The sequence below is a fragment of the Phyllobates terribilis genome, unplaced genomic scaffold, assembly GCF_046119375.1.
Source record: "Phyllobates terribilis strain yellow unplaced genomic scaffold, ASM4611937v1 Scaffold_13__5_contigs__length_258822181, whole genome shotgun sequence".
Lineage (NCBI taxonomy): Eukaryota > Metazoa > Chordata > Amphibia > Anura > Dendrobatidae > Phyllobates > Phyllobates terribilis.
The window spans coordinates 162,755,629-162,777,681 of record NW_027362773.1 but is presented as its reverse complement, the minus strand read 5'-3'; the positions used below and the strand labels follow the sequence as shown (position 1 = coordinate 162,777,681).

The 22,053-nt window shown below is 47.3% G+C and overlaps 2 protein-coding genes across 14 annotated transcripts in view; one reads left to right on the top strand and one right to left on the bottom strand.

The window, feature by feature from the left end:
- The window catches only part of PPFIBP2 (PPFIA binding protein 2), a 226,112-nt gene extending 222,789 nt beyond the window's left edge, over positions 1 to 3,323 (top strand). For 2 of the 12 annotated variants that reach the window (XM_073659004.1, XM_073659005.1), the window contains one exon: positions 1,196 to 3,313. In XM_073659004.1, the coding sequence (XP_073515105.1) occupies positions 1,196 to 1,264 (69 nt within the window). In that variant the 3' untranslated portion in view covers positions 1,265 to 3,313. Of the gene's footprint in view, positions 1 to 1,195 lie in introns of all 12 variants that reach the window. The other 10 variants (XM_073658998.1, XM_073659000.1, XM_073659002.1 and 7 more) reach the window with 9 other exon arrangements.
- Positions 2,420 to 20,728, bottom strand: LOC141174202 (NADH-cytochrome b5 reductase 2). 2 transcript variants are annotated; one of them, XR_012252814.1, is made up of 10 exons: positions 20,636 to 20,728; positions 17,890 to 18,036; positions 17,257 to 17,329; positions 16,953 to 17,059; positions 16,410 to 16,539; positions 16,093 to 16,176; positions 14,731 to 14,816; positions 6,139 to 6,238; positions 3,644 to 4,012; positions 2,420 to 2,631 (listed from the first exon to the last, which is right to left on the bottom strand). XR_012252814.1 is itself a non-coding variant. In XM_073659007.1 (9 exons), exons 1-9 carry the CDS (start codon positions 20,636 to 20,638, stop codon positions 3,840 to 3,842), a joined length of 903 nt encoding a protein of 300 aa, XP_073515108.1. In that variant the 5' UTR covers positions 20,639 to 20,728; the 3' UTR covers positions 2,420 to 3,839. The 2 variants fall into 2 exon arrangements, 1 of the variants encoding a protein (XP_073515108.1); XM_073659007.1 differs by having other exon boundaries at positions 2,420 to 4,012.
- Positions 20,729 to 22,053: the final 1,325 nt, after the last annotated feature.

The following is a 22,053-nucleotide window of genomic DNA, read 5'->3' as shown; positions in this document are numbered from 1 at the left end:
TGTATGGTACATCTGTGCACCCTATATACAGTGCAGCCACAAATTGATATATTGTGCAAGGTGCATCTGCACTCCCCTATATACAGTCTCATGTATGGTACATCTGTGCACCCTATATACAGTGCAGCCACAAATTGATATATTGTGCAAGGTGCATCTGCACTCCCCTATATACAGTCTCATGTATGGTACATCTGTGCACCCTATATACAGTGCAGCCACAAATTGATATATTGTGCAAGGTGCATCTGCACTCCCCTATATACAGTCTCATGTATGGTACATCTGTGCACCCTATATACAGTGCAGCCACAAATTGATATATTGTGCAAGGTGCATCTGCACTCCCCTATATACAGTCTCATGTATGGTACATCTGTGCACCCTATATACAGTGCAGCCACAAATTGATATATTGTGCAAGGTGCATCTGCACTCCCCTATATACAGTCTCATGTATGGTACATCTGTGCACCCTATATACAGTGCAGCCACAAATTGATATATTGTGCAAGGTGCATCTGCACTCCCCTATATACAGTCTCATGTATGGTACATCTGTGCACCCTATATACAGTGCAGCCACAAATTGATATATTGTGCAAGGTGCATCTGCACTCCCCTATATACAGTCTCATGTATGGTACATCTGTGCACCCTATATACAGTGCAGCCACATGTGATTGTAGCGTTTGGGGGTTTAATGATTTTGCTGTTTTGGGGGTTTTTCCCCATCGAGTTCCCCTAGCCCGCGCCCGATCTGCGGTATAATCTGTCCTGATTCGCATTAATAATCTTCAGATCTGGTTAATTTCCAATATATTTTCCACATATTTGGTAAAATCCCATCCGCTTTGCTGCTGCTGCTATAATTCTCTGCGCTGTGTGAACACTCCCCACCAGTAGCGGCAGGACAGGCCGCGCTTTATAGGGGTACACGACGCATCTGCTTCCGCCTGCGGCGGCGGCGGACACTTGATGCGCGCGGGCGCTCGTGTATCGCCTCCTCCACATGGGATTGCTGCTCTTACACCCCTGCGTATCATTTATGGCTCCCTGCAGAACTACAACTCCCAGCATGTCCTGCACCGCTCTAGTGAAAATTCACAGGTAACCCTAAATGCATGTCCCTGGGGATGATGGGACCCCCGACGGCCTGTTCTCTTCATCACCATACTGACTGTTTCCATTTCAGAACATGCTCAGTCAGGACGAAATCCTCAATAACTACAGGCTTCTATCCAGCTATGACTCCTGGAGATAGCGCTGCGGAGCGACCATGAGGAACGGGAGCCACGACCGGACTAACAATCCCCATCATGTGTTATTTATTACGGATCACGCACGACCATGCTGAACATCCCTTTTGGGGGGGGAATATGACTAAAGGGTGTATATATATTTTTTTTTAAAGTTTATAAAAAATTAATATAAAAATATTCTGTGCCAACATGTATATAGCGGTGTAAGGTTTTACTGTGGTGGTTTTTAATAATTTTTTTTATATATATATATATATATATATATTAAAAAGGGGGAGTTCACTTTTACCAACCAGTGTTAAAGGGCTGAGAATATTCACGATGGCTCCTTTTTTTTTTTCCCTTAAGCAGCGCCACTTTTATCCTCAGTCTCATTCAGTTGGCTGCAATACCAGGCTCGGCCTACAGGCAGGAGTGGCGCTGTTTTAGGAGTAAGTAGCCATGTGTATCCTTCTTTAAAAGAGGTGACGACAACCCCCATCCGCGACGTCTGAGGTCACATATGTTGAGCAGAACAGTCTGATGTTAATGACTAATTAAAAGTGAACTTCCCCTTTAAGTGGAAGATAGTTTGCTTTGTCTCTTCAGTATTATCTGTATTTGCTGCTGTATGAGATTATGAAAACCTCTTGTAAAATCGCTAAATAAACTCTATGCATTAAGAAGAAATGGGGGGGAAAAAAAAATGTCAAACTTTTTCAACAGAAGCTTTTGCATTCACAGCTCACCTCCACCTCTCTGCCATAAAGGATAGTAGGCGATGGCACAGCTTATCTCTTCTCACTCTCCGCATAATGACTACAGCACAAGTTAAAAGCATGGTACTCTATAAATATGAATTCTATGGTAGATCACATAGGACCCACTATTCACAATAGGTGTTGGGCACAGTTCACCTCCTCCCTCTCTCTGCACAAGTCACAGAGCATGCCCACAATACTCTCCCATCGAAGACCTATTGCATCACTGATCAATGTGGCTGCTATAAAGCAAACCTCTAAATGCCATTAGTTGTTTCAACTCAGGGAATAAGTCCGCCCCAATAATCCTGTAAAGAAATTAGAATAAAGAAACAAAAATGCATCTGGATTTACTTATAAATGAAGATAAATCCTCTTTAACGGTGGCAAAACTGAAATACCACTTGGTGCAACAAATAAGTTTACAGATGAAGTTTAATTATCTAAACCAGTTCTGATGACAATTACTAGAATAAAAGATGGACAAAATGTTACATTCTCAAATGTGAAGTGATAGAATGCACAGGTATCATGAAACATCTTACAAAGAAATATTGATCCTTAGTTGGTTCTTTTTCTATAATTCACAGCTTGATAGACGGTATTTCAGTGTATCACAATTTCAGATTCTTCAATGCAAAAAGAAAAATGCAACTATTAGGGTACCGTAATGGGGTCAACAAGCACCCCATGTACAGCTTCATAATAGATATAGCACAAATAGATAAATTATGACTGCAGGAAATAACTACTTATTGTAGTCTAGTGGTCTCTAAATTTGTAAAACTCCAGCTGCTCAACTCTACAGACGGTCCAGTGTGTAGAAAAGCTTAAACTCCTGTCGGCTGTCAGTGCCTGTTTGGAGTTGTAGTTTTGCAAAAGCTGAAAAGCAGCAGTATGTAGACCACAGCTTTAGTAACTGTCAAGATGTCATGTTAAAGTTAGTATTTGTTTTATCACTTCCCCTCTATAAGAAATATAAAGTGAACAGCAAAAATATCACATCCTCCCTACTAAAATAGACTTGTATCCCTTACAAAAAGTTTACAATTAATGGATTCTCTCGTCAGTCTACACGTATTGCATGCGATGGAGCCAATCTGTGATCCTCAGGGATTAATTTGCAACACAGAAATCCCCTTTAAATGAGCACTCCAGGTAAACCGGACACATGGTGTTATGCCTATTGCGGGGCCTAAGTCAGTGAAATTTTAGGCACTGCCCTAGGAAGACCACGGAGACTTTTTTTTTTTTACAATTTGCAACACTTTTGCAAATAGCGACTTTTTATCAAAGTCAATAATAAATGTATCACTTGGCAAATGTTTGAGTGGGCGTGGTTTACTGTGAGGGGTGTGGCTAAGGACAATCTGACCGATTTATTAAGTTTAAAGCCAAAAAATAATGCAAATTTTGGCACAAATCTTCCGCTGCTCCGAGCACCAAATGCACCAAATATAAAAGGTGTGCATTTATTAATACATTTGTGCCAATTTACTCCAACTATATATTATTTTACATTGGTTTAGAGTTGCAGTTGCAAAATCCTACAGTCACCCCCCCCCCCCCCCCACACAAGATGTGGGCAAATGGCGGAAAAACATGGCTGCACGACCTCGGTCATCGTGTACGGGAACATACCTGACAGCAGCAAGAGTAAAAAATATTTTGGAGGAGAATCACAAGATCAGGTCCAGGCATTGAGGGTTGTAGTCTGGTAGGCACAACACCCCCTGCTGGATATTGAATGGGTGGTCCCGGAGGACGTAGAGACCCTCTGTACATCCGACATTCATCCAGATCCAGTCGTCCTTCCAGCATTGATCTGCAGTCAGTCTTAGTAGGAGAATCTCCGGTCCTCGGGGTACCCGAGCTTGGTCAGGTTGTCCTGACATGCAAACTGGATCATAGGTGGGGGGCCGCACATGAGCACCAGGGGGTTGTCTGAAGGGGGAGGCAGATGCTTCTTTATCATATCGGCCGTGACAAAGCCGCTTCCGTGCTTCCAACCTGGATGCAATGCAAAAAAAAATAACGAATGTCAGACCACCAGAAGCCACGACCCCCGGGATGGCTGTTCCTCACCCGTCCTGCCTTGCAGCTTTGCCATTCCATTAATGGGGCACAACGCTGAATCTGTGCCCCATACACTCTCAGAATAAGCGGGGGTCCTCGAGAAGAATCCTAGGGATATGTGATGACTAGTGCTGAGCATTCCGGTACTGAAATATCGGGTATCGACCGATATTCGTGGTATCGGTGTTCCGATACTTTTAGAATGCTGGAATCGGAAGTTCCCATAATGCCTGCGCTCTGCAGAGTCTCTGAAGGATGACAAGCTGGATGGCAGCGCTCGGCTTACTGTACTTGTCATTTAGTGTTAAAGGATTTATTAAAAAATATAATAGTGTTTTCATGCACCGTCTCTTTAAAAAAGCCGGCCGGCAATTCATCAGCGGTACCCGACAATTTATAACAGAAAGAATAGAGCATCACACATAGATTAGATAGATAGAAACATGTCAGTCACATATATATGAAGTACAGTGACAGTGTTGATTACTGTACTTGTCATTTAGTGTTAAAATAAAGGATTTATTAAAAAAAAAATTGGCGTGGGGTTCCCCTTAATTTTAGTCTCTAGCGGAGGTTAAGCAGACGGCTGGGGCAGATGTTTGAAGCCTAGGAAGGGGGTAATACCCACGGAGCTTCCCAGGCTACTAATATCAGCCCCCAGCTGAATACCTAGCCTTTACTAGCTATTAAAATGGGGACCCCCCCCCCCCAAAAAAAAAAATGACGTGGGGTCCCCCCTATTTTAATAGCTAGCAAAGGTTAGGCAGACAGCTGGGGGCTGATATTAATAGCCCAGGAAGGGTGCCATGAATATTGGCCCCCTCCCAGGCTAGAAACACCAGCCGTCAGCCGCCCCAGAAATGGCGCATCCATAGGATGCGCCAATTCTGGCACTTAGCCTCGCTCTTCCCACTGCCCTGTAGCGGTGGCAGTGGGGTAATATGGTTGGGGTTGATGTCAGCTTATAATGCCAGCTGACATCAAGCCCAGGTTAGTAATGGAGAGGAGTCTATAAGACACCCCCATTACTCACCCCATAGTCAAAGTTAAAAAAAACACAAACACCCAGAATAAAGTCCTTTAATTGAAATAAAGACACAATTCTTTATTGTTCTAAATTAAACCATACTTACCATCACGCCCATTCCAGCTGAAGCCAACGATCTCCTGCAATAAAAGAAAAATAATAAACCAACCTCATCCTTACCTTTCCATGGTTCCCAGGACGGTTCCAGCTCTGCTACATTCACATGACAGGCTGGATCGCTGCAGAAAGCTTCCATCCAGCCTGTCATCCCGCAGACACTGAGAAGCGCAGGCATGCCGCTGCTGAATTGCCGGCTTTTCATGTTTCACTGTGAGCACTGTTCCCATCGATTTGGGCAACCACCTCCCCCAATACATTCTACATTATTCTTAGTTGTTTTCCTTCATGTAGAATAAACCTACAAGGAAAGAAAGGGTTTATTTTTATTCTGATATTTCTGTCCCATTGACTTGCATTGGTTTCCGGTATCGGAATCGGCGATATCCAATATTTTTTGGGTATCGGTCCGATCCAATCCGATCCGATTTTTCCCGATATCGGAAGATATCGCTCAACACTAGTCATGACTTACTGAGATGAAAATTGTCCTTTATACTAAACGTCTCCGTATAAACACCCACATATCGTGCAGTATACGTCTACTAACCGGAGAGCGTATGGGCGATAGATGGGCCCAAATAGAGGGGCGAGAAGACACTCCGTTACCTGTGACGGCCATTGTGATCAGAGGGAGCAGATAAAGTGCTCATGCTGCGTTACCGGCCCGTCTAGCCCAATAACTGGAGGCCGGTTCCCAACGATGCCCTGTACTGATAAAACACAGGAGCGACCCCTTTGGGGGCGTTTCAGGTAATTATAGTCAGAGGCGCAAACTGAAGAGCATTAAGGACCCCAACTATCTGGTGTCTCATGGCAGAGCGGCCCCTGGACCACCATACACCAGCCTCCGGGTCTGATAGCCCCTCTACCCCCGGATATAGGGGCCAGTATACAAGTTACACAGGTGAGTTACCTTGTGGCGGACGGTCCAGAGTGTAGAAAAGCTTAAACTGCTCGGGATGAGACTTCACGACAGATTCCAGCTCTGATCGAACTAAAATGTCTTCTTCAGTCTAAAGAACAGAAACACCAGATCCATCATCTCCGAGAGATCTGCACCTGCTTCCTTCTCCATGTCTGGGATCTACTCCTCCTCCATATCTGGGATCTATGCCTCCTCCTCCTCCATATCTGGGGTCTACTCCTCCATGTGTGGGGTCTACTCCACATCTGGGGTCCATGCCGTCTCCTCCTCCTCCATATCTAGGATCTACTCCTCCTCCTCCTCCATAGCTAAGATCTACTCCTCCAAGTCTGGCATCTATTCCTCCATATCTGAGATCTACTCCTCCATATCTGAGGTCTACTCCTCCTCCTCCTCCATATCTGGGATCTACTCCTCCATATCTGAGGTCTACTCCTCCTCCTCCTCCTCCATATCTGGGATCTACTCCTTCATATCTGGAGTCTATTCCTCTTCCTCCTCCATATTTGGAGTCTATTCCTCCATGTCTGGGTTCTACTCCTCCTTCATATCTGGGATTTACTCCTCCTCCTCATCCTCCATATCTGGTATCTATGCCTCCTCCATGTACTCCATATCTGGGATCTATGCCTCCTCCATGTACTCCATATCTGGGGTCTATGCCTCGTCCTCCATATCTGGGGTTTATGCCTCGTCCTCCATATCTGGGGTCTATGCCTCCTCCTCCATATCTGGGGTCTATGCCTCCTCCTCCATATCTGGGGTCTATGCCTCCTCCTCCATATCTGGGGTCTATGCCTCCTCCTCCATATCTGGGGTCTATGCCTCCTCCTCCATATCTGGGGTCTATGCCTCCTCCTCCATATCTGGGGTCTATGCCTCATCCTCCATATCTGAGGTCTATGCCTCGTCCTCCATATCTGAGGTCTATGCCTCGTCCTCCATATCTGAGGTCTATGCCTCGTCCTCCATATCTGAGGTCTATGCCTCGTCCTCCATATCTGGGGTCTACTACTCCATATCTGGGATCTATTCCTCTTCCTCCATATCTGGGGTCTATTCCTCCTTCTCCATATCTGGGATCTACTCCTCCATATCTGGGATCTACTCCTCCATATCTAGGGCATATGCCTCTTCCTCCATATCTGGGATCCACTCATCCATATCTGGGATCTATTCCTCCTCATCCTCCATATCTGGGATCTACTCCTCCATATCTAGGGCATATGCCTCTTCCTCCATATCTGGGATCCACTCATCCATATCTGGGATCTATTCCTCCTCATCCTCCATATCTGGGATCTACTCCATCATATCTAGGGCATATGCCTCTTCCTCCATATCTGGGATCTATTCCTCCTCCTATCTGAGGTCTATGCCTCCTCCTCATCCTCCATATCTGGGATCTACTCCTCCATATCTGGGATCTTCTCCATATCTGAGATCTACGCCTCCTCCTCCTTCATATCTGGAGTCTATTCCTCTTCCTCCTCCATATTTGGAGTCTATTCCTCCATGTCTGGGTTCTACTCCTCCTCCATATCTGGGATTTACTCCTCCTCCTCATCCTCCATATCTGGGGTCTATGCCTCCTCCTCATCCTTCATATCTTGGATCTTCAGATCATCCATATCTGGTATTTATGCCTTCTCCATGTCCTCCATATCTGGTATCTATGCCTCCTCCATGTCCTCCATATCTGGGATCTATGCCTCCTCCATGTCCTCCATATCTGGGATCTATGCCTCGTCCTCCATATCTGGGATCTATGCCTCGTCCTCCATATCTGGGATCTATGCCTCGTCCTCCATATCTGGGGTCTATTCCTCGTCCTCCATATCTGGGGTCTATGCCTCGTCCTCCATATCTGGGGTCTATGCCTCGTCCTCCATATCTGGGGTCTATGCCTCGTCCTCCATATCTGGGGTCTATGCCGCCTCCTCCATATCTGGGATCTATGCCTCCTCCATGTACTCCATATCTGAGATCTATTCCTCATCCTCCATATCGGGGATCTATGCCTCGTCCTCCATATCTGAGATCTATGCCTCGTCCTCCATATCGGGGATCTATGCCTCGTCCTCCATATCTGGGGTCTACGCCTCGTCCTCCATATCTGGGGTCTACGCCTCGTCCTCCATATCTGGGGTCTACGCCTCGTCCTCCATATCTGGGGTCTACGCCTCGTCCTCCATATCTGGGGTCTACGCCTCGTCCTCCATATCTGGGGTCTACGGCTCGTCCTCCTCCATATCTGGGAACTATTCCTCCTCCTCATCCTCCATATCTGGGATCTATGCCTCCTCCATATCTGGGGTCTATTCCTCGTCCTCCATATCTGGGGTCTATTCCCCGTCCTCCATATCTGGGATCTATTCCTCGTCCTCCATATCTGGGATCTATTCCTCGTCCTCCATATCTGGGATCTATTCCTCGTCCTCCATATCTGGGATCTATTCCTCGTCCTCCATATATGGGATCTATTCCTCGTCCTCATCCTTCATATCTTGGATCTACAGATCATCCATATCTGGGATCTATGCCTCCTCCATATCTGGGGTCTATTCCTCGTCCTCCATATTTGGGGTCTATTCCTCATCCTCCATATCTGGGGTCTACGCCTCGTCCTCCATATCTGGGGTCTACGCCTCGTCCTCCATATCTGGGGTCTACGCCTCGTCCTCCATATCTGGGGTCTACGCCTCGTCCTCCATATCTGGGGTCTACGCCTCGTCCTCCATATCTGGGGTCTACGCCTCGTCCTCCTCCATATCTGGGAACTATTCCTCCTCCTCATCCTCCATATCTGGGATCTATGCCTCCTCCATATCTGGGGTCTATTCCTCGTCCTCCATATCTGGGGTCTATTCCCCGTCCTCCATATCTGGGGTCTATTCCCCGTCCTCCATATCTGGGATCTATTCCTCGTCCTCCATATCTGGGATCTATTCCTCGTCCTCCATATCTGGGATCTATTCCTCGGCCTCATCCTTCATATCTTGGATCTACAGATCATCCATATCTGGGATCTATGCCTCCTCCATATCTGGGGTCTATTCCTCGTCCTCCATATTTGGGGTCTATTCCTCATCCTCCATATCTGGGATCTATTCCTCCTCCTCATCCCTCATATCTTGGATCTACAGATCATCCATATCTGGGATCTATGCCTCCTCCATATCTGGGGTCTATTCCTCGTCCTCCATATCTGGGGTCTATTCCTCGTCCTCCATATCTGGGGTCTATTCCTCGTCCTCCATATCTGGGGTCTATTCCTCGTCCTCCATATCTGGGGTCTATTCCTCGTCCTCCATATCTGGGGTTTATTCCTCGTCCTCCATATCTGGGGTCTATGCCTCGTCCTCCATATCTGGGGTCTATGCCTCCTTATTCATATCTGGGATCTACTCCTCCTCCATATCTGGGATCTACTCCTCCTCCATATCTGAGATCTACTCCTCCTCCATATCTAGGGCATATGCCTCTTCCTCCATATCTGGGATCTATTCCTCCTCCTATCTGAGGTCTATGCCTCCTCCTCATACTCCATATCTGGGATCTACTCCTCCTCGTCCTCCACATCTGGGATCTACCCCTCCACATCTGGGATCTACACCTCCACATCTGGGATCCACCCCTCCACATCTGGGATCCACCCCTCCACATCTGGGATCCACCCCTCCACATCTGGGATCTATGCCGTCTCCATATCTGGGATCTATGCCTCCTCCATATCTGGGATCTTCTCCATATCTGGGGTCTACGCCTCCTCCTCCTCATCTGAGATCTACTCCTCCATATCTAGGGCATATGCCTCTTCCTCCATATATGGGATCTACTCCTTCTCCATATCTGGTATCTATTCCTCCTCGTCCTTCATATCTGTGATCTACCCCTCCATATCTGGGGTCTATGCCTCCTCGCCCATACCTGGGGTCTACTCCTTCTCCTCCTCCATATCTGGGATCTACTTCTTCATATCTGGGGTCTATGCCTCCTCCTCATCCACCATATTTTGGATCTACAGATCATCCATATCTGGGATCTATGCCTCCTCCATATCTGGGGTCTATTCCTCGTCCTCCATATCTGGGATCTACTCCTCCTCCATATCTAGGGCATATGCCTCTTCCTCCATATCTGGGATCTACTCCTCCATATCTGGGATATCTGAGATCTACTCCTCCTCCATATCTAGGGCATATGCCTTTTCCTCCATTTCTGGGATCCATTCCTCCTCCTATCTGAGGTCTATGCCTCCTCCTCGTCCTTCATATCTGTGATCTACCCCTCCATATCTGGGGTCTATGCCTCCTCGCCCATACCTGGGGTCTACTCCTCCTCCTCCTCCATATCTGGGAGTGTATTCCTCCATATCTGGGATCTACTCCTTCATATCTGGGGTCTATGCCTCCTCCTCATCCTCCATATCTTGGATCTACAGGTCATCCATATCTGGGATCTATGCCTCCTCCATATCTGGAGTCTATTCCTCATCCTCCATATCTGGGGTCTATGCCTCCTACTCCTCCATATCTGGGATCTATGCTTCCTCCATATCTGGGATCTACTCCTCCATATCTGAGATCTATGCCTCCTCCTCGTACTTCATATCTGGAATCTCCTCCTCCTCCATATCTGGGATCTATGCCTCCTCCTCGTCCTCCATATCTGGGATCTACTGCTCCTCCATATCTGTGATCTACTCATCCATATCTGGGAACTCCTCCTCCATATCTGGGATCTACTCTTTCTCTTCCATATGTGTGGTCTATACCTCCTACTCCATGTCTGGTATTTACGTCTACCTCCTCCTCCTCCTCCTCCTCCTCCTTCTCCTCCATTTATGGGTTCTACTCCTCCTCCCCATATCTGGGGTCTATTCCTCCATGTCTGGGATCTACTCCTTCTCATCCTCCATATCTGGGATCTACTCCTCCACCATATCTGGGATCCACTCATTAATATCTGGGATCTATGCCTCCTCCTCGTCCTCCATATCTGGGGTCTACTCCTCCTCATCTGGCATCTACTCCTCCTCCTCCATATTTGGGATCTACTGCTCCTCCATATCTGAAATCTACTGCGCCTCCATATCTGAAATCTACTGCGCCTCCATATCTGGGATCTACTGCGCCTCCATATCTGGGATCTACTCCTCCTCCATATCTGGGATCTACTCCTCCTCCATATCTGGGATCTATGTCTCCTCATCCTCCATATCTGGGATCTACTCCTCCATCATATCTGGGATCTACTCCTCCATCATATCTGGGATCTATGCCTCCTCCTCGTCCTCCATATCTGGGGTCTACTCCTCCTCATCTGGCATCTACTCCTCCTCCTCCATATTTGGGGTCTATTCCTCCATATCTGGGATCTACTGCTCCTCCATATCTGAAATCTACTGCGCCTCCAATCTACTGCGCCTCCATATCTGGGATCTACTGCGCCTCCATATCTGGGATCTACTCCTCCTCCATATCTGGGATCTATGTCTCCTCATCCTCCATATCTGGGATCTACTCCTCCATCATATCTGGGATCTACTCCTCCATCATATCTGGAATCTATGCCTCCTCCTCATCCTCTATATCTGGGGTCTACTCCTCCTCATCTGGCATCTACTCCTCCTCCTCCATATTTGGGGTCTATTCCTCCATATCTGGCATCTACTGCTCCTCCATATCGGAGATCTACTCCTCCTCCATATCGGAGATCTACTCCTCCTCCATATCTGGGATCTACTCCTCCTCCATATCTGGGATCTACTCCTCCTCCATATCTGGGATCTACTCCTCCATCATATCTGGGATCTATGCCTCCATCATATCTGGAATCTATGCCTCCTCCTCGTACTCCATATCTGGAATCTACTCCTCATACATATATCTGGGATCTACAGCTCCACCATATCTGGGATCTATGTCTCCTCCTCCATATTTTGGATCTACTCTTCCTCATCCTCCATATATGGGATCTACTCCCATCATATCTGGGATCTACTCCTCCATATCTGGGATCTATGCCTCCTCCTCGTACTTCATATCTGGAATCTACTCCTCCTCCATATCTGGGATCTATGCCTCCTCCTCGTCCTCCATATCTGGGATCTACTGCTCCTCCATATCTGTGATCTACTCATCCATATCTGGGAACTCCTCCTCCATATCTGGGATCTACTCTTTCTCTTCCATATGTGTGGTCTATACCTCCTACTCCATGTCTGGTATTTACGTCTACCTCCTCCTCCTCCTCCTCCTCCTCCATTTATGGGTTCTACTCCTCCTCCCCATATCTGGGGTCTATTCCTCCATGTCTGGGATCTACTCCTCATCCTCCATATCTGGGATCTACTCCTCCACCATATCTGGGATCAACTCATCCATATCTGGGATCCACTCATTAATATCTGGGATCTATGCCTCCTCCTCGTCCTCCATATCTGGGGTCTACTCCTCCTCATCTGGCATCTACTCCTCCTCCTCCATATTTGGGGTCTATTCCTCCATATCTGGGATCTACTCCTCCATATCTGGCATCTACTGCTCCTCCATATCTGAAATCTACTGCGCCTCCATATCTGAAATCTACTGCGCCTCCATATCTGAAATCTACTGCGCCTCCATATCTGGGATCTACTGCGCCTCCATATCTGGGATCTACTGCGCCTCCATATCTGGGATCTATGTCTCCTCATCCTCCATATCTGGGATCTACTCCTCCATCATATCTGGGATCTACTCCTCCATCATATCTGGAATCTATGCCTCCTCCTCGTCCTCCATATCTGGGGTCTACTCCTCCTCATCTGGCATCTACTCCTCCTCCTCCATATTTGGGGTCTATTCCTCCATATCTGGGATCTACTCCTCCATATCTGGGATCTACTGCTCCTCCATATCTGAAATCTACTGCTCCTCCATATCTGAAATCTACTGCGCCTCCATATCTGAAATCTACTGCGCCTCCATATCTGAAATCTACTGCGCCTCCATATCTGGGATCTACTGCGCCTCCATATCTGGGATCTACTGCGCCTCCATATCTGGGATCTACTGCGCCTCCATATCTGGGATCTACTGCGCCTCCATATCTGGGATCTATGTCTCCTCATCCTCCATATCTGGGATCTACTCCTCCATCATATCTGGGATCTACTCCTCCATCATATCTGGAATCTATGCCTCCTCCTCGTCCTCCATATCTGGGGTCTACTCCTCCTCATCTGGCATCTACTCCTCCTCCTCCATATTTGGGGTCTATTCCTCCATATCTGGGATCTACTGCTCCTCCATATCTGAAATATACTGCTCCTCCATATCGGAGATCTACTCCTCCTCCATATCGGAGATCTACTCCTCCTCCATATCGGAGATCTACTCCTCCATCATATCTGGGATCTACTCCTCCATCATATCTGGGATCTACTCCTCCATCATATCTGGAATCTATGCCTCCATCATATCTGGAATCTATGCCTCCTCCTCGTACTCCATATCTGGAATCTACTCCTCATACATATATCTGGGATCTACAGCTCCACCATATCTGGGATCTATGTCTCCTCCTCCATATTTTGGATCTACTCTTCCTCATCCTCCATATATGGGATCTACTCCCATCATATCTGGGATCTACTCCTCCATATCTGGGATCTATGCCTCCTCCTCGTACTTCATATCTGGAATCTACTCCTCCTCCATATCTGGGATCTATGCCTCCTCCTCGTCCTCCATATCTGGGATCTACTGCTCCTCCATATCTGTGATCTACTCATCCATATCTGGGAACTCCTCCTCCATATCTGGGATCTACTCTTTCTCTTCCATATGTGTGGTCTATACCTCCTACTCCATGTCTGGTATTTACGTCTACCTCCTCCTCCTCCATTTATGGGTTCTACTCCTCCTCCCCATATCTGGGGTCTATTCCTCCATGTCTGGGATCTAAAACCTCCTCATCCTCCATATCTGGGATCTACTCCTCTGTATCCAGGGTCTATGCCTCTTCCTCCATATCTGGGATCTACGCATCCTCCATATCTGGGATCTACTCCTCATACTCTCCATCTGGTATTTACGTCTACCTCGTCCTTCTCTTCCATTTATGGGATCTACTCCTCCATGTCTGAGGTCTATGTCTGCCTCCTCCTCCATTTATGGGATCTATTCCTCCTCCTCCATAGGATATCTCGGATCCATTCCTGCTCTTCCTTCTTCACATTTCTGGGATCTATTTCCGCCTCCTCTATAGCAATGCTCCCTCATCACCTGCACAATTATGAAAGTAATCCACTGGATCCTATGGTATCTAATACAAGGGTTTCTCTGTGTACAAACGGGTGGGATCTGACAAGGATCAGTGCAGGATGTAGTATGGCAGGAATTAGATGAAAAAAAGATCCCATGTGGAGGAGGAACAATGGAAAGCGGCACAAACCAGGAAAATGGGAATGGCTGATAACTGAGAACAATAGACGCTATTGTCAAATTTCACATAAACTAGGCAGCAGCACATTATATGAAACGGTCGCTGTGGGGTTTTTTCTTCTATAATTGATGGATTCTTCATTCTTACCTGGTTGGCGAAGATCAGGTAACATTTTGTGTCATCGTTGGGATCCTGAGTGATGTGACGGATCAGCTGCAGCATCGGGGTAATACCTGGAGAAGGGCGAGGAGAGCGGAGATTAACAAATAATAGTGTTACAAAAATAATACCGCCATACACTGCCTGCATATCACTAATATACACTGTCCACATATCACCACCATATCCTCATAATACCGCCATGCAGTATCCATATAATACAGACATGCATGGCCTACATAATATCACCATGCAAGGCCCACATAGTACCATACTGTGCTGCCGTAATACTGCCATATAGTGCCTGCATAGTACTGTCATGCAATACCAACACTATGCTGCCAAACAGTGCCCTCAATACTGCCATATGGTGCCAATATATTACCTTCAGTGCCCACTTAGTCCCACCATGTAGTGGCCACGTACTATTGCCATGCAGTATCTAAACTAAGCTGCCATACAGTGCAAACATGATATTGCCATACACTGGCCACATATTACTGCCATACATAATACGGCAATACAGTGCCCATCTAAGTGTCATACAGTGCTTACATACTGCTGCCATACCATCCTGACATAATACCGTCATGCAGTGGTTATATAATACTGCTATACATTGCCCACATAACACTGCCATTCTGTGCCACAATAATTCTGCCATGCACCATCCACATAATGTCATGGGACGTGCCCAGAATGCTGAGCGCCATACAGCAGACGTTAAAGTCGAGCAGTCTAATGTACTACGACCCCCATCAGGCTCACGCTGCACCTGCCGGGTGGTTCCTAATCCATAAGAAGCCCCCTCTGTATTACAGACGCCTGGCCTTGATAACGGCTCAGCATTCCTGACCGGTACCGCTGAACCACGGGTCGCACGCCGGCGCAGCACTCACCCGTCCCCACCCCCGCTGGCGCAGCACTCACCCGCCCCCCCCGTTGGCGCAGCACTCGCCCGTCCCCACCCCCGCCGATGCAGCACTCACCCGCAGCCCCCCCCCCGCCACCGCAGCACTCACCTGTCCCCACCCCCGCCGGTGCAGCACTCACCCGTCCCCCTCCCCCCCCGCCACCGCAGCACTCACCCGTCCCCACCCCCGCCGGTGCAGCACTCACCCGTCCCCGTCCCCCCTCCGCCGATGCAGCACTCACCCGTCCCCACCCCCGCAGATGCAGCACTCACCCGTCCCCACCCCCGCAGATGCAGCACTCACCCGTCCCCCTCCCCCCCCGCCACCGCAGCACTCACCCGTCCCCACCCCCGCCGATGCAGCACTCACCCGTCCCCGTCCCCCCTCCGCCGATGCAGCACTCACCCGTCCCCACCCCCGCAGATGCAGCACTCACCCGTCCCCCCCGCGAGCATCCCCAGGTGCTTAGTGGTCTTAGTCTGCGGCTCCGACTTTTTATCCGGTCTGATGGCGAATTTACCTGGAAGAAATTAGAAAATGAGTCCCGCACCGGAGGAATGTAGGAACAAGGCCACACTGGGAGTTGTAGTCCCTCGCAGCAATGTGCAATAGGAAATCGCTTACACGGCAATTCCAGGTGAGTGAAGACTCTGCAGATCCCAAAGTGTGGGAGTATTTTCATAATTAGTCTTAGGCAATTGCTATGTAAGCGATTGCCTGTAAGTCACCATACGGGGGGAGCAGACCACGTACCCTTTCCCTTGTAGACCAGAAGACCATTGGGACCCCGGAAATCCACCGTGTCCCCGATCTTTAAGCCGTCCAAATACTGGGACATTTTCCCCCCATCCGGGAATTTCGGGTGCACTTTTTTGTAGTAAACCTGTGGAGCAGACAGGACGACTTATTATAGGTTTATTACGCCCCTCCCACAATGCACAGCGCACGGCCCCCCGCAGACACTGAACCAACAAGACATCAGCAGAACTCTGGAGCAGCAGCTAAAGCTGCTGCTGCTCTTTACCTCCAATCACATCCAGAGCTGCACTCACAGTTCTGCTGATTTTCTCTCTCTACAAACAACGCCCCCTTCTGGCTCAGTGTCCGCATAGAGCGTGCGCTGTGCTTTGTGGCAGATGTATTATTTTCCATCAAGGCCGGATAAAGTGCATTCTACATTTCCCACAATGCACTGCAGACCCCTTAAAAGTATGGACCCCGTGTGCCCCCCCTCCCTATACATTTCTGTCCCATGCAGCAATACTTTATACTTTACACTGCAGCACAATACTTTACCTTTACAACAAGGTCCACATGACCTTTCACCTCATCACTGGACACCGGGGTGTACGCCCGGACCACCAAGCTGCCGTTAACTTTTGCTGATAGATAAACGTGTTGCCCTGTGGGATGAAGCCGGTACGGTTATAGGGGGGATGTGCGGGAAACATGGCTGCAAACAGCACCGCCCTCTCCAGCTCGGCTCCACTAAAGTGTATGGTGATGAGCTGCAGTACCACACCCGACCTGCAGACCGGGGAGGCGCTGGTCTTGGCAGAAAGCAGCCATGTTTGTTAGTCGTACGGTAAACAATTCTTACCTATAGGAAGCCCCAAGATGTGTTCGGACGACGGGAGGCCAAAGCTGAATCTCTTGGTGTCGTGGCTGATCTCCTGAAAATAGAGAATATATGGAGGATAAACACAACCCCGACGACTGAATCCTCCAGCTGTGACGCTGCATGAATAGCAACTCCCTAAATACCCCTACATCCCTGCCCTTAAAAAATGGGGAGACCTCCTGGACGCCAACAGATCTTCAACTAATCCGGTGATGTCATCAGTGGTTCAGTGATGTCATCAGTAACCACTTGTCCCTATTCCTACTGAGCCAGTGATGGCAGCATGACCAGGGCTGCCCATCTATCTCCCCCAGGGGGCGCTGCAGCCGGCTCTATTTTAGGGGGTGACCTCTTGCATTCCCGGAAGAGTTGGCAAATCTCCCAGAGCTTCAGATGAAGCTTTGGTTGCGAAACGCACATCCAGGGGGGCACAACACAGCGTGTGGAGGAGGCGCAGGGTCTGTAAAACGGGGTCACAGTTATGGGGGATTTTTCTGGGCCATAGTTGGCAGTACGTGATTCCAGGGCTGGGGGCATGGCCTGTATACACGGGGCAGAACGTGGCACGCTGCAGGCGACCGCCTGCTGCCAGTCATCCACATAAGGCAGTACCTGTTTCTCGATCAGCGGCAGCGGATACTTGGTGTTCGGATCCAGGAGGGTGACCGCTGTTTTCTTCTGCCGAGATCCCATAGATCTGATGAGGAATAACAAAAGGGTGACGCCAACCGCGGCGAGCGCCACCATCACCCCGGTCTCCTGAAAAACAAGAGGCGCAAAGCGCGTCACTGTGCGGCCATCATGACTCAGGACGCGGCGTCCCTCTCTGCGGCTCTTTACCGTCTGTCCAGCCATGCGGGGGCGCGGTATTATTTGGGAAGAGCGGTCATTTTCAATGGCACCGCTACATGGAGCGTATAACACGTCATGTGAACTCGTACCTAGAGCTTCACTTGCCATCGGTGTCTACACGGACCCGAAATGCACTTGTGTGAACAAGACTTTATTCCGATGTGGGCTTTTCTGGTCTCAGAGCAGTATAGGACATGTCACCATCTGTCGGTTTTATTGGCAGCACTCAGTGGGAAAAAACACCACAAGGCTGGCACCGGAGGGGGGGGGGGTGCGACTTTCACTGTTTGCCGAGAGAAACTCGGAAACAGCAGATGATTATTTTGTTTACAAGAAAAACAGAGGCGCGACCCAAAAAAAGGGTTAAAAATCAACGGAGCCGTGTGTGCGCTGTATAGCGGTATTATTGTATTTACCGTATATACGTGTATATAGCGTGTGTGTAACAGTTACCCATCATATGTGATCAGGGGGCACGGATGATACCTTGTACACAGTATGGGACGGCCGGTGTCAGTATAGCGGTATTTCTGCACCTTACACGGTACATTTCTATGATTACTGGAGAATATAATACTGCAGGATCCGGTTACACCCCACAATTACATTCTCTGCTCGCAGTTCTTCATTTTTCTGAATACTCTCGGAGGATTGTTCTGTAACATGATCCCGATATTCAATGAATCGCTAATGCCGGCACGTTAATCCCTTATAATGTACAAACAGTGAAATCTACGCCCGACGCGCGCCCCGGGCTTTATAACGGGACATCCCAGAATCCGCAGCCACAGACCCTCCCATGGTCAGACACCATCCACTGTACGGGGCCAATGGACGCTCAGCCCTCCCCTGCTATACATCAGATCAGGAACACGCCCCCCGGAGCCATGAATGGAGACACTACACAGGTGTAGCAGAGCCCAGCCGGTCATGGGATGTAGCAGAGCCCAGCCGGTCATGGGATGTAGCAGAGCCCAGCCGGTCATGGGATGTAGCAGAGCCCAGCCGGTCATGGGATGTAGCAGAGCCCAGCCGGTCATGGGATGTAGCAGAGCCCAGCCGGTCATGGGATGTAGCAGAGCCCAGCCGGTCATGGGATGTAGCAGAGCCCAGCCGGTCATAGGATGTAGTGTCACCCATGGAGGAGGCGAACGGACGACGGGATCGCTGTATTCACTGCGATATCGGAGCCATAACCGTATTCACAGTATCACACTCGGACTATGCTACACCAAGAAGGACAGAAGGAAGGAATGATAGATAGATGACATATAATAGATAGATAATAGATAGATGATAGATAGATGATAGATAGATGATAGATAGATAGATGATATATGATAGATAGATGATAGATAGATGATAGATAATAGATAATAGATAGATAATAGATAGATAATAGATAGATAATAGATAATAGATAGATAATAGATAGATGATAGATATAGATAATAGATGATAGATAGATGATCAATGATAGATAGATGATCGATGATAGATAGATGATAGATGGATAATAGATAGATGATAGATAATAGATAGATGATAGATAGATAATAGATAGATGATAGATAGATAGATAATAGATAGATGATAGATAGATGATAGATAGATAATAGATAGATGATAGATAATAGATAGATAATAGATAGATAATAGATAGATGATAGATAGATAGATAATAGATAGATGATAGATAGATAGATGATAGATAGATGATAGATAGATAATAGATAGATGATAGATGATAGATAGATAATAGATAGATAATAGATAATAGATGATAGATGATAGATAGCTAATAGATAGGTAATAGATAGATGATATATAATAGATAATAGATAGATGATAGATAGATGATCGATGATAGATAATAGATGATAGATGGATAATAGATAGATGATAGATAGATGATAAATAATACATAGGTCGATAATAGATAGATGATAGATAGATGATAGATAGATGATAGATAGATGATAGATAGATGATCGATGATAGATAATAGATGATAGATGGATAATAGATAGATGATAGATAATAGATAGATGATAGATAGATAATAGATAGATAATAGATAGATGATAAATAATACATAGGTCGATAATAGATAGATGATAGATAGATGATAGATAGATGATCGATGATAGATAGATGATAGATGGATAATAGATAGATAATAGATAATAGATAGATAGATAATAGATGATAGATAGATGATAGATAATAGATAGATAATAGATAGATAATAGATAGATGATAGATAATATGTTGGTGCCATATCAATAACCAGTAATAACCGCTATTCCAGCTCTATCACTGATGGACACTTTGTATCAATATTTACACCTTTGTGTTACATTGTGTTGATACTTTGCTTCTATTAACCCACTGATGGCTGCAGCTCACCGCCCTGTGCATCCAGACAATGTAAATCAGTATCTCACAAAGGTGTGAATACTTATGCAAGCTTCCCCAGCAGAGGAGCCCTGAGCCATGCACTTACCATGATGGGAGCTGAGCTTCTTGCAGTGGAGGCAGCCGGCAGCTCCTGATATCAGATGTGTCCCCTCCCTCCAGGCCTGGATCCTCCTCCTCCTCCTGCTCTGGGGCTCTGCTGCTACAATGCAGGGGGAGGGGGGGGGGGAGGAAGCTGCAGGTGTGAGAATGCATGCTGGAGCTTGTGGTGCCACTGGTACAGAGCTGACAGTCTGCATTGTGTGGGGATTAAGGGGAAGATGTCTGATGTATTCTCAGGCTATGTTAGGACTTGTAGTTCCCTGTGTATTTAAAGAAGAGTGAATTTTGGGTATGTATATGATGGGGGTAGTAGTTCTGATTATTTCTTTCACCTGTAAATCTTAGGTCTTGTAAATCCCCTTTTTTTTAGTAAAAGTTTGGATTTTAGGAATTGATATTTTTGCACCAAATTCATTCTGGCTTTCGCTCCCTTTTTTGCAGTTTTTTTCAGTCCTCGTGATTTTTGTTTTAGGATTAGGCAGAGACTATTTGGACGATCCTTTGTCAATGCATCCTGGAACCTGTAGTGCCACGTTATCCTGTGTTAATGTTGGGTTGGGGCTCCGGAGCCGCCCTGGGGCCACACATTACATTGACATGCAGCAGTTTGTCATCATGGGATCTTACAGTCGTATGTGACGAGGGGTGTACGGTTGTGCCCCAGGGTGCACTGGTGAGATCTGTATAATGTAAAGTACGGACTTCATTAAGCTCAATGGAGAAGTCATGAGTGCACTTTTCCCTCTGCCCATCTGCTCGTTGGGGGCCGTGCACACCTGATGATTGAGTCTGGTTGCACCTCTGGTCCAAACTGACCACTTGCTTGCAGAGGTAACTTTACCTCTGCAACACTGGAGAAGTGCAGGGGGGACTAAAGATGCCAACTTCAGAGCAGCGCTCACAAGCTCTATACCAAACAGCATGCAAGCGTGCGCTCCATGCCTAATAAACCAACCACCTCTGATAGTACCGGCCACTGCTGCAGTCTACTACAGAATTAAAAAAAAGGATTTTTAATAACAGGTAAATTTCAAAGTTTTTCGATTTTATTAAAACTTTGCAACTTGACCTATTTAATAAGATGAGACCTTCCCTTTAATCGTGGATTTCTGGATCTGCGGTAAATTCATAAGTTAAAAAATGTTTCTAAAAAAGTTAAAAATAAAAAAAAAATCCCCAAACTCTCAGCGGCACAAGGGATGAGGAGGACGGGCTGTACCGAGACCAGAGCGGATCCGAAAAGGTTCATCAAGCATCAGACGTGCTGACAATGAGCACTTACCCACCCCAGACCACTGGGGACGTTTCCATACTGTAGGGCGTTAGCACGAACCCCTGGTCCACCCCGGGGCGTCACCGATCTATACAACAAATTAACCCTTTAAGTTTTGTTTCATTGATCTC

Coding starts and splice junctions, on each gene's coding strand:
- LOC141174202 (XM_073659007.1), bottom strand. Junction 16,177..16,409: donor TCTGGTCTACAAGGGAAAGG/GTACGTGGTCTG, acceptor AATTTCTTCCAG/GTAAATTCGCCATCAGACCG. Junction 14,817..16,092: donor GATGCTCGCGGGGGGGACGG/GTGAGTGCTGCA, acceptor GCCCTTCTCCAG/GTATTACCCCGATGCTGCAG.